The 17062-nt window shown below is 41.6% G+C and overlaps 1 protein-coding gene across 8 annotated transcripts in view; it reads left to right on the top strand.

The window, feature by feature from the left end:
• The window catches only part of PARD3B (par-3 family cell polarity regulator beta), a 645413-nt gene that overhangs the window by 518417 nt on the left and 109934 nt on the right, over nt 1-17062 (top strand). For all 8 annotated transcript variants that reach the window (XM_039494273.1, XM_039494274.1, XM_039494277.1 and 5 more), the window contains one exon: nt 274-384. In XM_039494273.1, coding sequence (XP_039350207.1) covers nt 274-384 — 111 coding nt within the window. The remainder of the gene's footprint in view (nt 1-273; nt 385-17062) is intronic.

The following is a 17062-nucleotide window of genomic DNA, read 5'->3' as shown; positions in this document are numbered from 1 at the left end:
AGCAGCTGCTTTTGTTTCAGGTCTTGCGGGGTGGTAATTTCTCTAACGCACTCAAAGTCCAAATACATTCATGATCAAGTACTGTGTAAATGGTCTATAGTCAGAATTATTGGTAATTTATTTTATTATTGCAATAGGTCCCTTACTCTAGGCAATAGCTCACTACGTTATCGTTGCGTAAATCTCCAGCTTTGTTGTGTACTCAGTAAATATTGCATTTTTCCTCTACTAATTTCTCCTCTTCCCCTGACTCTTTCCTAATGTCTTAATCAGATTTGGAAAGAAGAAAGAGGAGAAAGGTGGGAAAGCTGACCAGAAGGGAAATCCAAAACACGGCACACTGAGAGAAGAAGAACTAGAAAAGATGAAAGATGAGCGTGAAAGGTGAGTAAATCATGTAAACATCTATGTTGATTAGAAGAACAGAAGGCAAGGACCTCCTATATAGGAGGGAAAGCCAGGGCAGTTGTTCCAGGCCTGGGCCGGTGATATGCCATCCCAGCTCTCCGCCAGTCGGTCTCTGCAGTGCAACATTGTTAGGCCAGTCTTCTGGCTTTGCCTTCCTGACGCTGCTGCCATGCTGGGTTACTGCATAACATCATCTATTCTGCTTCCTCTACTTCTCTGATGGTGCTTAATGCATTCTCTGCCCAGCCTGGTGCAGCAGCTCCTCTTCAGGGCCCACACTACCCAATGCCAGTAAGGGGAGCTTCTCCTGAGGCCTCGTCTCATTTCTCCTCGCCTCCCTCCCAATGTTACGAGCTGCTACTTCTGGAGCTCTGTGCACTGGGCTCCCCCTCTCCTCCATAAGGCAGTAGGAGCAGCTTCTTATGCGCCTCCAGGTTCCCTTTCTTCCTACAACCCCCATAGTGGTTTCCAGCACTCCAGGCCTCTTCTGACTATGGTGCCAATCAATAGGTTTTCTGCTTTAAGTGCAGCTTTGGTATATTCATCTTTATGTTGTTTCCTCCTTTTTCGTGTTGTGTTCACTCAAGGTTATAGAAGAAATTAACCTCTAGATTCATGTTGCAATAATATAAGGTACACAAATGATGAATATGCCTAAGGACAATGGGAATAAAGTAGTGCCCAAAGGTTAGGAGAAGTCCTGAGAGACTGAAGAACCATTGTAAACCAAGGGGGTTTTATTTTTCTTCTGTTGGTTTTTTTCCTCTCTCATAAAATATACCTGTCCCATCCATAATCTCAACAACCTCAGTGCCTTTCCAGCCCAATAGAACTAATAGCTTTTACTTCTCCTGACTCCCACCCTCCTGAGTTCCCACTCTTGAAAAAGCCTGGAAAAATAGGTAATCCTTGCAGTGCTGCCCTGAAGGTGAGCAAATGCTTCTCTCCTGCTCCCCAATAAAGACTAGCCTTCTGGGTGCAACCACAGTCCCACAAGCTGAGTCTTTGTTCCCCTCCAGTAGACGGTGCACGTAAGAGGTTAATGAGTTGCCATCAAGGGGACGCAGTCTCTTAGCTCAAGCAATAGTGGCACGTGCTTTTCATATGAGAGGTCCCACGCTGTGGTAATGTGTGTTACCTGGGGAGGGAGGCACACTGCAGGGCCCTCCCCCCCCCATTAGCGTATTCTGCTCGTGGGGAGATGGGGAGAAAATGGGCATCTCTGCTTTCTCAATGTACCCGGGCAGCTGCGTTCTCTCTCTTTGCAGGGATGTCACACACACAAGAGCTAAGGGGACAGCCCTACCTTTGTGTTGCTGGTCACAAGTCTTTTGAGCCTCCCTTCATACTCTGTTACCCAGTTGAGAGACTACTGCACAATGTATTTTAGTCATGTGACCGGGTGACTAATGAGATTTGATGGGGGGAAATATCTCAAAGGTTACTAATAATATTTATTCCACTCATTTCAGGAGATGGTGGGCTATCCAGTTACTGTAGTACTGATAATTGGATATACCTACCCGGTGTTTTAATAGGTAGTTTATCTAAATAAAATAATTTCAGGGTAGGATTTATACCATTTGCTTTAAAATTTCTGTAGCATGTCCCTGGTTTTGCCAGGCAGTGGAGTGCTACCTTTATTTTAACCTGCTGATTCCCAGTTTGGATGCTGGCAATTTGAGAAGTATGTGTCCTTCATTTTAAAGAAGCCAGTGTCTTTTATTAGGATACTGGCAAGCTAAGAAGTATGTATCCCATCTGTTAAAGGGCCAGTGTCATTTACTAAAATGTTGGCAGACTGAAAGGAATGAGCCCTTCTGTCTAAAGGGCTAATGTTCCAGTTGGACATGAGATAATTGTTCTTAACATTTCTTTAGTGTTAACTGCTTTTTTAAAAGTCCACAGTCACTGACTGACAGTAAATTGGTAAGGGTGTATTAGAAACAGGCAGTCTAATGTCTTCATCATTCTGTTTTCTCTTCTCTAATAATGATTTCACTTTCTGCCCTGGAAGTGTTTGAATTGAAATGGAGAACAGCAGGTGTGTTGAGAAGTTGATGAACTTAGCTGATATTTTTAACTCACTTATTTGATTCTTCTTCCACAATGCAAATGAATAGAAATGTCAGCCTCTCTCCTTCAGGTAATTCTGCTTACATAAAAAAAATACTCATATTATCCCCAAAGTGGTATAACATATACTGTATATACAAGCAGGTCATGACGCTCTCTAACTAAAACGAGAACATAGTTATATATTTTTTGTCGTTCAAGACTATCTACTAGTTGACTCTTGAACCCTATCTTGTACTACTGGTCACAGGGTGGCAAAGATTTTAGCAATGATAAAGGAAAAGTGCATACTGTAGCTGGTTTTCTCACACACGTTTCTGTGCAAGAATGATATGAGGGGTTGATTAAGTTCAGCCTCAAGATAAGTAACCCAGTTTAAATGAAATTGAGTACTTTATATTGTTGACTGTTCACCTAATGATGATGCTTATGAAGACAGTATAGATGAGTTTTATAACTGTGTCCCAAGATTCAGTAATCCTATAATGTATAATGTAATTCAAGCCTAAAATTTTAATGCACATATTGGCAAAGAAAACCATGCGGAGAGCCTACACCATAGATCTCGCTGCTACTATGACTTCACTAACTGCAATTCTGCATACGTTGTCTCATCTTTAACAAACCAAGCTTCACTAAAGATTTGCTAGAATGTAGGCATCATATTTTCAACTGCACTGTTGTTTGGAGTGAAATGTATTTATGACAAAACTAACAAGTACTTGACTGTAGAGTGATAGACTACAGAACTGTAAACAAGACAATCTCCTAACTAACCTTGAGCTAAGTATTAATTACTTTTCTAATTTTGACTTTCATAAGTGATATTAATTACCTATCTAATTTTACCTTTCCATGAATAGTTACATGAGTAATTTTTATTGTGAAGTCTCAATTCCATCCCTAGAATAAAAAACTTAGTTTGGCTGCTTGAGGTTGTATGTCAGTTAAATGCTGACTGCCTGGGTTTTTCAAAGGTCTACCACACTAACCAATACTCCTTCACCACATGTGTGCGTACATCGATCTGACACATTCTTTTCAGACCCTGAGCTATCTATATCAGGTGTTAGTGGCAGAGGTCCGAGTCGTTGATTTTTGGGGTGGGTGGGATAGGATTAACGATCAAGGGCATTTCAGCATCCTAGCAGCTGTGTGGACCTTGCATGATGTTGGGATGTTGGTTTTGCATGCACTGCACGTTTGGCATGCCTCCAAAGGCACAAGATCTCTGTGGGGTGTTTTCCAGTAGGAAGTGCATTCACAACTTAGAAGAGTAGGATTTCTTTGGAGTTTTGCAAAGTGCAAAAATCCCCCCCACCCAATAACATCATATTTCATAAAGTCCAATGGGCATCAGGCTGCATATATGACCCTTACAAGGTGAAATGTTGTTGCTGTTCCCATGTAAACCTTATTTCCATTCCACGTCTTTCTTTTTTAATCTTTTCTTTTCTGTGTTTCCTTTTCTTGCTTCTCTGTGCCAGTTTTGTACCACCAACACACCCTACGCTAAAATGTGAAGGTAAAACATCATCATCATTATTTATAGTGCTGGCTGGAAAGCAAGAATTCCATTCCACAAAAGAAATTTGAGGTTTTGAAATTTGAAATAACATGAGAAAGAACTAATTAAATGTTCACTGGGATAGAGAGAGACTGACTCATTGGGGAGCCAGGTTCAAGTCCCTGCTCCAATTCAGGCTGAGCAGGGACTTAAAACCTGGATCTTCCATAGCCCAGCCCTAACCACCAGGCTGTTGGCTATTTTGGGGTGGGGATCTCTGTGGTTTTGGCTAGAAATTGCTTCCTGGACCTGAAAAACCTTCCCAACGAAGATGATAAATTTCTGCAAGAAGTTTGTTTCGATAAATTGGCATGTTCCATTGAAAAACTCTCGACCAGCTCTAATTATTTATTGTTTATATTAGAAGTAGTTCCTCGAGGTCCCAACCAACATCAGGTCTTGGTTGTGTTAGATGCTGTAAAAACGCATACTACATCTCAGACCTTGCCCCAGGAGCCTACAGGTTTAAAAGACAAAAGTTGGGAGAAAGAAAAGAGCATCATTATTCTCATTTTACGGATGCCAATTCGGTGATTTGTCCAGGTTCACAAAAGGAAGTTTCTATCAGAGCTGGGAACTGGTCCCACATTTCCTGATTCATCATCTACCGCCTCAACCAAAAACCTACCCTTTCTTTCTGAAACCTGTATTACTTTCTATGATTGATGTTACTACGAGCTTGAAGTGGTTAATGGGAATTTAGAATGTTGGTCTTACTTCCTCAGTAATAGCCTTATCTGTATCTAATTGTATATGAAATCAGCACCTCCTCTAAATTTCACAGTTTATTCCTTTTTTCCACTCTCCTTCAGTCTTTCATTGCTCATAGTAGCACATATGACTAAATCCTCACAGAAGAATGTTAGAACTTCATGGCAATATTGTATTAGGAGGTTTTCCTTACGCCGCTCTTTGATTCTCTGAGCTGATAGTTTGTCCTTTCTAATGCAAGTCAATGGTTCATTGGACTGAGGCCCTATTCTACATAAACTCATCATTTTGTTCACACTTTGGAGGCTTTGGCCCAGGGCCGGCTCCAGCTTTTCTGCTGCCCCAAGCAGCAAAAAAAATTAAAAAAGAAAAGAAAAGGGGGGGGGCACTTCGGCGGCAGCTCAATCGCACCGCTTCTTCTGCGGCAGTTCGGGGGCGGGTCCTCCCTCTCTTCCTGTTCAGCGGAAATTTGGCGGCACCTCAAAGAGGAAGAGAGGGAATGAGGGACCCGCCGCCGAATTTCCGCCAAAGACCCGGACATGCTGCCCCGATACCGGATGGAGTGCTGCCCCAAGCACCTGCTTCCTACTTTGGTGCCTGGAGCCGGCCCTGCTCTGGCCATAATTAAACATCGGCTCCAAAGGGCCAGAATCTGCCCATAAAAGGAATAAAAACAAATACTATCTCTAAGGCTGATTTTTTTTAAAAAAAGTTGATCAAACTGAGTCAAATTTATATTTGTAGTGTGTTCAGTCAGTTACTACCAAATTGTCGTTTTTTACGCTTTAAAAACAAGCTGTTATTTTAGTATATTATTAAGTACCGGAAGAGGTGGTCATTTTATTTGTTTAATTTTTTCAACCCAGGCTTTTTTCCTTCCCTTCCTGTCTAGCTCATGTAGGATGCCTTTTAATTTTTTAACATTTGAAAACTATTGTAAAACAAATGAGAAAAATATATTAGGTACTTGAGTTTTACATGTAGTAATTTATTCTCTTTTCAAATGCAAATAAAGTGAGTATCAGTTGGAAGAGAACTATTTTTTCCTGTTTGTTTAGGATGATTTTACTGGAGCATCCCTGCTGAGACCAAAGTCTCCTTTTCAGCAGTCGAACATCTTACAGACGTTAGAATAAAATTTCCGTAAATGAAACTCCTCATTGACACCGGGGTGATTTTAATAAATAACATATGACTTAGTGAATATAAAGACACACTGTGTACAGACTAATGCCCTGCACTGGCTTCTTATGGGAGGTAGCTAGTTTATTTTGTTAATTAAACCTTAGTTTTGTGTTTCTCATTGAAATTAATTGAGGAGATTTAAAAAAGTAGCATTTAAGTTTTTGTGCAGAAAGGAAGAAAAGCCAAGGGAATGGCCCTTATTTTCAAAAACTGGCCTGAACTGAAGGTAGGTAAGAGCAAATCTCAAATTTGGAGAAAGTTAATTGGATTCAGTTTTTACACTGAAGATTCTAAATTTTCCTTCCAAAAGCTGAGAGACCTTCTCCCTTGTCTTATCGGCTGCTGCATTTGTTGCCCGTTCTCATAGTTTAAATCAATACATGTGTTTTTGATATTTGGCAAACTGAAATTTAATTTTGCAGCTGCGTGATACCTGTAGAAACTAAATGCGTCTTACAGAAATAAAAACATTCAGAGAGAAAACATTTTGTGAGACTGCTAGTGAGTGAAAATCTATTCCTGTTCTATCAGCATTTATTTCATTTTATTTAATTACAGAGGATTTGTATGTTACTGGAAACAAAAATGAAAACCGGAATAGTCACATGAGCTGCAATCTGATAAAACAGCCAGCTATTGTTTGGAATGAGAAGTGAATGTTTGTGGTGTTCAAAAACAAAATTTTAAAAGAGTTTTAACTGTACAGTACATTTTAAAACGTACACACACAGATAGCTAACAAACCCATGTGGCTTTTGTGCTATAGTCTAAGTCTTAGAGTATTATTATTATTTTAATAAAAATAAAAACCCGGAGATGGTCATATTGATTCGCTGATAAAATCTTGGTAATTGATTTCTATCCCACCTCAGTTCTGGGAAGACCATACCTGTTTGGGACTCCCGTGTTTTTTGGTATCGCTATTTATTAAGGGTTAATCCAACCTGGCATTACTGTTCATTGAATATTCCTGACTTTGCAGAACAGCTAGGTCCTGTGGTTTAGACAAAATAAAGTGTTGGATGGGATCCCAGTTTTAATAGTCCCAATTTATTATAACCATTGAACCCTGATCAGATCACAGACTGGATTAGATCCCAGTTCTTAAATGTCCCAATTTATTGCTGCCTTGGAACCCTGATAAGAATACATATTTGATTAAGGCTTCGGTTTTCAAAAAATTCCAGTTAATTACTTGTAGATTTTTATTAGATCATAGCAGGGTAGCACTGTATGTAGGAGTTCTGAAAAAATTACTGGATGATGTTACACAGGTCAAGGTCAGCGCTTCATTTTGTGCTGACAGTATGAAGTTATCAGATTTCTGTTTATTACAGTGGCAGCACTTGCACTGGACAGGAGGACAGACGAATCCCATCTCATTGATTCTCAGTGATTCTCATTTTAGATCTGCTGCTGCTATACATACCAGAAAGTGTAATAAAAGCCTACCATTGAGCAGTGAGGGTCTGATATGTGGCTGGGACTGACTGATGTCAGCAATCCTCTCCCACCTTTCATAGGGCATGACATTGCATTTAAACCAAGTGGTGGGTTTTAAGCTTCCAGTTCCAATTTATGTTGTCACTAAAACAGAATTTGCTCTGACAGACTCAGCAAGCTACACACTGCTAGTCCACAAAGAAGGACACCTCCAGTACAGTGCTGGGGCTTGAACCCAAAATGTTCTGGCTCAGAGCTGAGTACTGCACTGGGTGTGGGAGCCAGACTGACGCACGGTGTAGATTATTTGACAGATAATCCTTTTATCCAATCACCAGGTTTCTTTCCCAGATGCCGCAGTCCAGCTGGCACTTTCCAATATGTCATAGCCTGGCCCTCTAAAGAACCCCAGAGTTTCATTCCCATAGCATCACAGGCTTGCCCTTCATTGAGACAATAATTTCACTATGATCTGGATGCTCTTTTTCAAAGACTATGCTGTGTAAAGAGTCAAAACATTTTGTCGGTAATGGCCTGGCTTTCTCTGGAGTAATATGCCAAGCTGTGACACTTTTTTTTGAAGGTACATCTTTAAAATGATACTGTTAAAGAGAATTATAACTGATTGCATTATTGGCTGCTTACAAGCCAAAGGCATACTTCATAGGAATCATGGGATTAAAATGGAACTTGGAAAAGTAATAATCAAGTTGTTTTATTGCTACTGGAAAGTTTAGTTGCAGAGACAGAGATTGAGATCTTCCGCTAAGGGTAATTCTCTTTGGTACTGCTCAAGCAATGCAGAGTACTTCAAGCTTTCTTGATGTAGGGGAGCTTCCCAGTGCTATAAAGCTGGATCTGTGCTTTGTGCTGCACATGGGACATTCAAAGATGGGGTGTGCATGCAACTGTTCTAGTGATCCTGGACTCACAGAATGGTTCCTAGGAGACTGTTTCATCTGACATAAGCTAGAGAAGTCTGGTGGCTGCTCTAACTTACCAATGGAGCTAGTTCAGCTTCTTGCGAATGCCAGGGTCAGAGGAGGCAGAAAAATGGCTCAGAAAGCCCACCACTGCTTTCCCCCACAGTACATAGAAATCTGTATGACCCTCAGCATTTTGCGTCAGCATGTACTGGGGGCAGTACCATAACTGCAGACTTTCTCTTCTCTCTCCCACTCTCTGCCAGAGAGTCTAAGGCACATGTTTGTAGGCATGGGCAGTTAGCAAAGGAGTTTTTCATAGAATCGTAGGACTGGAAGGGACCTCGAGTGGTTATCTAATCCAGTCCCCTGCATTCACAGCAGGACTATAGTCTAGACCATTCCTGACAGGTGTTTGTCTAATCTGCTCTTAAAAATCTCCAGTGATGCAGTTTCCACAACCTCCCTAGGCAATTTAGTCCAGTGCTTAACCTGACAGGAAGTTTTTCCTATTGTCCAACCTAAACTGTCCTTGCTGCAATTTAAGCCCATTGCTTCTTGTCCTATCCTCAGAGGTTAAGAAGAACAATTTTTCTCCCTCGTCCTTGTACCAGCCTTTTATGTACTTGAAAACTGTTATCATGTCCCCTCTCAGTCTTCTCTTCTCCAGACTAAACAAACCCAGTTTTTTTAATCTTCCCTCATAGGTCATGTTTTCTAGACCTTTAATCATTTTTGTTGCTCTTCTCTGGACTTGCTCCAATTTGTCTACATCTTTCCTAAAATATGGCACCCAGAACTAGACACAATACTCCAGCTGAAGCATAGAGTAGAGTGGAAGAATTACTTCTTGTGTCTTGCTTACAGTACTCCTGCTAATACATCCCAGAATTATGTTTGCTTTTTTTCCAACAGGGTTACACTGTTGAGGCTTGTGATCTGCTATGATCCCCAGATCCCCTTCCGAACTTCTCCTTCCTATGCAGTCATTTCCCATTTTGTATGTGTACAGCTGATTGTTCCTTCCTAAGTGGAGTACTTGGCATTTGTCCCTATTGAATTTAATCTATTTACTTCAGACCATTTCTCCAGTTTGTCCAGATCATTCTGAATTTTAATCCTATTCTCCAAAGCACTTGCAACTCCTCCTAGCATGGTGTCATCCACAAACATTATAAGTGTACTCTCTATGCCATTATCTAAATCATTGATGAAAATACTGAACAGAACCGGACCCAGAAATGATCCCTGCGAGACTCTACTTGATGTGCTTTTCCAGCTTGACTATGAACCACTGATAACTACTTTCTGGGAACAGTTTTTCAGCCAGTTTTGCATCCACCTTATAGTAGCTCCATCTAGGTTGTATTTCCCTAGTTTGTTTGTGAGAACGTCATGTGAGACAGTATCAAAAGCTTTACTAAAGTCAAGCTGTACCGCTTCTTCCCATCCACAAGGCATGTTACTCTGTCAAAGAAAGCTATTAGGATGGTTTAACATGATTTGTTCTTGACAAATCCATGCCGACTGTTACTTATCACCTTATTATCTTCTAGATGTTTGCAATTTTTGTGTGTGTGTGTGTGTGTGTGTGTGCAGTGCACACATTTAATTCTCCACAACAGATTTAGTACTGGAAAACTAAAAAGTCCCATCTCTTCATGTTCAGCTTAGTTTTAAATCAGGGACTATTAATTAAAAAGTAAACCTTTCATTCCCAAACTCAGGTGAATTTGTCTCTATTTCTTGTAGGTAGACTCTGTATATGTGTCTATAAACATAAATTGAATATAATATAGAATGAAAAAATGTTTAGGGGAAAATCATATCACAGGGATATCGTTTTGAATCTTCCACTCTTAGAATTTCTTTCAGATGGAGAAAAATAACATCATTTATGCACTCCAGTACTTTGTGCTCTGAGCTCATAAGATCTCACTAGCCTAAGCAAAGTTGTGACAGGTTAGTGTTTGGACAGGAGACTATCCTAGCGCTACAGGAAATGGTGCTGGTGATTGAGTAAATGTCAGTCTTTCCTCTGAGTTGGTCATGAACCAATGTTGCAGCATGAAGTTTCAGATGCCGTCTTTTGAATGCAGTGTAAAATCAAAATCTTCGCATCCTGGGATCAGTACAGGTCACATGGTATTTTTCTTAAGAACAGTTGTATTAATCTCAGGGTTTTGGGGTTTTTTTGCCAGATTCCAACTCCGATACTCACTAGAGCTGAGAAAATAATGTGCAAGTATATTACAATTTCTTCACATTGAGTCATCATTCAGTTTATCTGGTTATTTGTTTATGAAATGTTTTACTTTATGGAAAGATCATAGATATTCAAAACTTGAGCAGTGTTGTATAGCTGTGATTATTTGTTTCTTTTCCTTGATTGGTTAAGTTGCAAGGACTTTGGGGAGAATATTTACATCGGCAAATACGTGGCTTTTGCAATTCTCTTTCTATGGCTATTTGCTCCAGTAAAAGTTGACCACTTTTAAATTGACTGAAACACACACACAAGGGATAAAACCATGATCAAAACAAATTCACTGAAAAATATTGAAATTACATTAATGGAAAACCTTGTATAGCCTTCACCCTACTGTTCAAGAAGTAAAATGTTCTAGTAAGTATGTTTTGCCTACCTAAATTTCTCCTGTAATTTCAATTGGACAGTGTTGCTGTACACTGTAAAACAGCCATGTTTCACCCCAGAGGTGGTTGCGCTTCAGTGGTGGACAAAATAATCTCTCTAATATGTATCTCCTAGCCACCTTACAGGGATGTTGACGCTTACTAAATTAATGTTTAACCCTACATAGCACAAGTTTGGTGTGGGGAGGGAGTGTGAGCTCAGGGTAAAGAGTGATGAGCAGGAGAGGAGGTGCACGGAATATGAATCTGCATTAAGGAGAGCGCTGCAAGCATTGCCATGCATCTTGTTACAGTTTCCTACAGTTATGCAAACTGGGAGTAATATACTCGACCAACTAAGGCCTGGTCTACACTAGGGGGCGGGGTCGATGTAAGATGCGCAACTTCAGCTACAGGAATAGCGTAGCTGAAGTTGAAGTATCTTATTTCGACTTACGTCCCGTCCTCACAGCTCAGGATTTGTCTAGATGAGACGCGATATATCGATCCCCAATAAACCGATCGCTACCCGCCGATCAGTGTAGACATACCCTTAGAATAGTAGAGTTTTACACTTGTGTATATCACTACACACAGTGCAAGGCAATTGAAAAGAAGCTGTGGTAGTCAAGCTGGGTTCTTTCCTTTTTATGCTTGATATATCTAGTAATAACAATACTGCAGGCACACTTACACTGGTCCAACCCGGTTGCCTTCAGATGATTCCTCCAGTTACCCATTGTTTTGGGGGTTGAAGACTAAAGCACAGAATTATGAGAAATACTTAACTTTCCACTTTAAAATATTGGGCCTGACCAGAGAATAAAAGATTGACAAAACACAAATGAGACTTTTAAAGGTAACACATTCAAGTTATGAATAAGATTTGTTAATACTTGTATGAAAAGTTCATGCATGTTAATAATGATAAAATAAAAAGTTTAAAGCATTTGGCCAGATGCTGCCCTCAGATATTCACATGAAATACTCAATTCACTTTAGTGAGCGTTGCATATGAAGGTCTAAAGGCAGAATTTATTTGATCCACTTTTATGTAGATGAATGAAAATATGATGTTTTAACCACTGAAATATGTTGTGCTACCAGATAGAAAAAAGTATTGAAACCTTAAACCCAACTGAAATCCAAATGACCTCCTGGGGCAATAGGGTACTTTCTCCTAGATGACGCTTTTCTCAATCTATGTATGAATTAGGGAAATGAGAGACAAAAGCAGAAATGTTATGTAAAATCACAGTTGAGATATTAAGACTCTAAATCAGATGTAAATTGGGTAATCATTGCAGTTTGGAGATCTCAGGCAGCATCACGTGAGTGGAAAAATGCAGTGGCTTTTATTCTGCTGCACACAAGGAAAGACAGAATGAATGGAAGACTGCGTATTACACCAATTAACCTGATTAAAAGACTCACAGGATTGGGCCTTTTTGAGAAAATCCAGTTGCATCTCAAGCTGCTTTCATGGCCACTCCCTTTTCATTATATTAATTGCAAATCGAATACTAATTATCGTAAATGACCTATGCCTCCTGCCTATCTATTCCTGTTGTACACTTCACCTTTGCTAGTTATTGTTCCTTCTCCTATTTTGCCTTTGGGAATTTCCTTCAGTGATGCTCAGTCAAATCGCTGCTTAAAACACACGTTTTCTGCAAAGCCTATCAATTTTAATCCTTTGTATCAAAATATATTGCTGTACTCTATTTAAAAATGAAACAACCCCTCCCCACCACCATTGTTTGGTCACCAGGTGTATTTTCTGTTTGACTGTATTATCTACTTAGATTGGCATCTTGGAGTATGGATCATGGCATTCCATGTGCTCTACACACAATCTGTACTTGACGTATAACAAAACAGATTGTTGTACTACTTGTTGTACATTTTCAGCAGGAAGTTTGTTCATGCTGGCTACAAGAAAATAGTACATTATCTGCCTTGTGATTCCTCAGCAATTCCAGTGCTGTCAGTAGGAGCCTTTGAGCTGTGTCTACATAGCCACAACTGTAACTGCAGCCTTCCTGCAGTAGCTAGCAATTTTTCATTACAGATGGTAACTGGCAACATTTGGTTTGCGTGCTGCACATTGTGCTAATCACCTGAGATACACAAGAGAGAAGAACTTGAAGGCTGGAATGTTCTGTTCCTTCCCACTAAGAAAAGATGTGGTTATTGAATAGAAGTTCCTTAGAGAGTTCATGCTGGTAGTACACAGAAAAGGTGCCAGCTATGGAATTTGTGTTAATGGATCATATTTAGGGCCCTACCAGATTCACAGCCAAGAAAAACGCGTCACAGACCATGAAATCTGGTCTCTCCCCAAGAAATCTGGTCTTTTGTGTACTTTTACCCTCTGCTATACAGATTACATGGGTGAGACCAGCATTTCTCAAATTGGGGGTCCTGATCCAAAAGGGAGTTGCTGGAGGGGTTGCAAGAGTATTTTAGGGGTGTCACAGTATTGCCACCCTTACTTCTGTGCTGCCTTCAGAGCTGGGTGGCTGGAGAGCGGCAGCTGTTCGCTGGGCCCCAGCTCTGAAGGCAGCGCCTCAGTAGCAGCAGCACAGAAGTAATGGTGGCAACACCATACCATGCCACCCTTACTTCTGCACTGCTGCCTTCAGAGCTGGGTGCTCGAAGAGTGGTGGCTGCTGACTGAGGGCCCAGCTCTGCAGGCAGCAGCCTAGAAGTAAGGGTGGCAATACCATACCGTGCCATCCTTACTTCTGCGCTGCTACTGGCGGCGACTCTGCCTTCAGAACTGGGCTCCTGGCCACCAGCCACCGCTCTCCAGCTGCCCAGCTCTGAAGGCAGCAGTGCAGAAGTAAAGGTGGCATGGTATGATATTGCCACCCTTACTTCTGCACTGCTGGTCGGGCGCTGCCTTCACAGCTGTGTGCCTGGCCAACAGATGCCGCTCTCTGGCCGCCTAGCTCTGAAGGCAGCGCAGAAGTAAGGGTAGCAGTGCTGCAACCCCCTGCTACAATAGCCTTGGGGACCCCCTCCCAACTCCTTTTTGGGTCAGGACCCCTACCATTATAACACTCTGATATTTCAGCTTTAAATAGCTGAAATCACAACTTTTATGATTTTTAAAATCCTCTGACCATGAAATTGACCAAAATGGACCGTGAATTTGGTAGGGCCCTAGTCATATTGGAAAGAGGTCTGAGGAATAAATGAACTTGTATACCATAAATTATTGTTCTTGTGCTGAGCAGCCCCCCAGTACTTTAGATATGTGCTTTTGAAACTTTTACCCCATAAGTTCCATTTTTCAGAACTGACCTAGATATTTAGAAGCCTAAGGCCCATTGACTTTCAATGAGATTTAGACTCCTTCAATGTCTTAAGCCACTTTTGAAAATGGTACTTAAGTTATTTTGAAAACTTTACCCATATTCTTATCAGGGTTATATAAAAACAACTATCTTTCCCTTGATCTGCAATGTGAGCATTTGGCCTTTGCAGCCCAAAATTATTGGCTTATTTGTGGCTAGGGAAAGTTACGCATGATAGATTTTGGGCCTTGGAAGCTACGGAAAATCTTTAGGCAGGAACTATGTGTTTGGCTTTGGATGACAATTAAAAGAGAGAGGGGATCACAGGAGGTTAAGAGAGCAGGACATGCTACAGCATTTATAAGATGCCTATGCTCTAACTACCTAGGTGAGAGGGCTGTGTTTTCACAGATACACAGCTAACGGAAGTTGATGCATTTTTCATGCAGTGATTTAACTGGATGCTTGGTTTCAGGTGGCAGAATAGAGTGAGCAGAATTGATATGGGATACAGAAGGGAAATGTCACTGGCTGGCTTCCATCCTATGTGGTTTATTTCCCATTCCCTCATCAGGAAGTTTATATAAACTTAGTATTAGGCTAAACTGTTCAGATTGTGACCTGTGCCTCTCCTCTTTAGTTTCACTGCTGGTGTCAGGGTGGTGAGTGACATGTAATCTCTTGCTTCCACTTGTTTAACCAGACCCATCCTGTGATACATGTTGGTCTCTTCTGTAATTGTAGTACTCTCGTTGTAGTTTCAAGGCTGTTTGCGGTGACAATTCTGTTGATTTGGCAGATTTTTGTGATGAGGGTAAGAGGTGGAACTACTGTAAATTACAAGAAAATGCAACAAAAGAGAAGTGAGAGTAGGGGAACAGGGTGAAACACTGTACAAATGTGCAACAGATAGCAGGTTTGGGAGGCAAGACAATGGTATATGGGAGAGGAAGGTAATAGGGTGAAGCAGGATAAAAGATTATTACAGGGCCGCCCAGAGGATTCCGGGGGCCCGGGGTCTTCGGCGGCCGGGGGCCCTTCCGTTCCGGGACCCGCCACCGAAGTGCCCCGAAGACCAGCGGCGGACCCCCCCCCCACCGAATTACCGCCGAATCGGGACCCGCCGCCGAAGTGCAGCCCGGTCTTCGGCGATAATTCAGCGGAGGGGGGCCCCCGCCGCGGGTCTTCAGGGCACTTCGGCGGCGGGTCCTGGAACAGAAGGGCCCCCCGCCGCTGAATTACCGCCGAAGACCGAGCTGAACTTCGGCGGCGGGTCCTGCTCCGTCTTCGGCGGTAATTCGCCAGCGGGGAGTCCTTCCGCCCCGGAGCGGAAGGACCCCCCGCCGGCGAAGACCGGGAGCGGAAGAAGCTCCTGCGCCTGGCCCCGCAAGAGTTTTCCGGGCCCCCCGGAGGGAGTGAAGGACCCTGCTCCGGGGGCCCCGAAAAACTCTGGTGGGGGCCCCGGCGGGACCCAGGGCCTGGGGCAAATTGCCCCTCTTGCCCCCCTGGGCGGCCCTGGATTATTAAGCACTTATTGGTATGTTTCGTAGAAAACAAATGTTCTTAAGGATTGGGTCAGAACATGGTGATATGCAATCAGGATATTTAAAACTTTAGAAAATGGAAAATGGAAAAACTTTAGAAAATAGAAACTACAATGGTAAGAGGAGTAAAGGAAGGGTTAGTAAAATAGGTAGATACAAAATTGAAAATATACAGCCTGGATAGTTCAATTCTCACATCAGGTAGAGCTTGGATTGAAATGGAAAACAGAGTAAAAAAGAGATCATTGAGCAGATGTTATAGATTTCCATGGAAGAGTGAGAAAGAAACAAGAAATATTAATATAATTACAATAGCCCTATTGAAAAGATGAGACATTGATCATCAAGAAATTCACATAAACTGGCATTGACTGGTCAGCATAATATAGAAAGGAAGTAATTGTTCTTGAGCAGGTACAGATCATAGCAGTGAAAGTGACTGCAGGCTGCATTCATAAGGAAAATTTGAAGAAGCTAGGCTTATTCACAGCAACAAAAGAAAATTGTGCTAACCTAATTCCAGCTTTTGTTGTGCAGAAGGTACCAGTATTGATGGCAGAACAAATTACTTTCACTGTCAAACATGAAAGCAAGTTACATATGATGCCATTGTGTTGTGCTACTCTGTTACCTTCAAGTCTGCAATCTCTAAGGAGTATAGTATGTATCGGTTCAGAGTCCATTTCAGTTCACCATTGCAATTCCGATGAGTTGCCCCAAGTCTTCTCCTCTAAAGAATGTTATGTGCTGCTGCTTTTGCCCTCCCTCATGAGACCATCCAGGGAGATACAACATCCCATTATTAAGGCTAGTAGGAAACCTGTATGTTATCCCACCCGTAGAAATTCCCTCATGTGCAGCATAAAGGTCCTGGGCTAGATCCTCAGCTGATGTCAATAGGTGCACCCCTACCGAAGTCAATTGAGTTATGCCAGTTTAGACCAGTTGAGGATCTGGTCTATTGTCTTCAGTTTCCTAGATATATTTGCAAATGCTCAGCATCTCTCAGGGTTTGGCCCAATAGCAGAAATAATCTTAAATTGCTGTAAAATCATTTAATGGGCAAAAGGCAGAACTTAGAGACAGGGACTATAGAACGGATAAATGTATTGGGTCCAATAGCCATAAGCTATTGGGGAGATGTGGGGGAGGTTAAACAAATAGAGCGATTTCATCTTTCCATTTCTAAACATAACACCATGTGGGGCATGTAAAATATTAATCTTTCTGCAAGATGATTTCTTGTAAAGGCCCTTTATGGATAAAAGA

The sequence above is a fragment of the Mauremys reevesii genome, linkage group 11 (assembly GCF_016161935.1).
Source record: "Mauremys reevesii isolate NIE-2019 linkage group 11, ASM1616193v1, whole genome shotgun sequence".
NCBI classification, from domain to species: Eukaryota; Metazoa; Chordata; order Testudines; family Geoemydidae; genus Mauremys; species Mauremys reevesii.
This window is presented reverse-complemented; position numbering and strand designations above follow the sequence as displayed.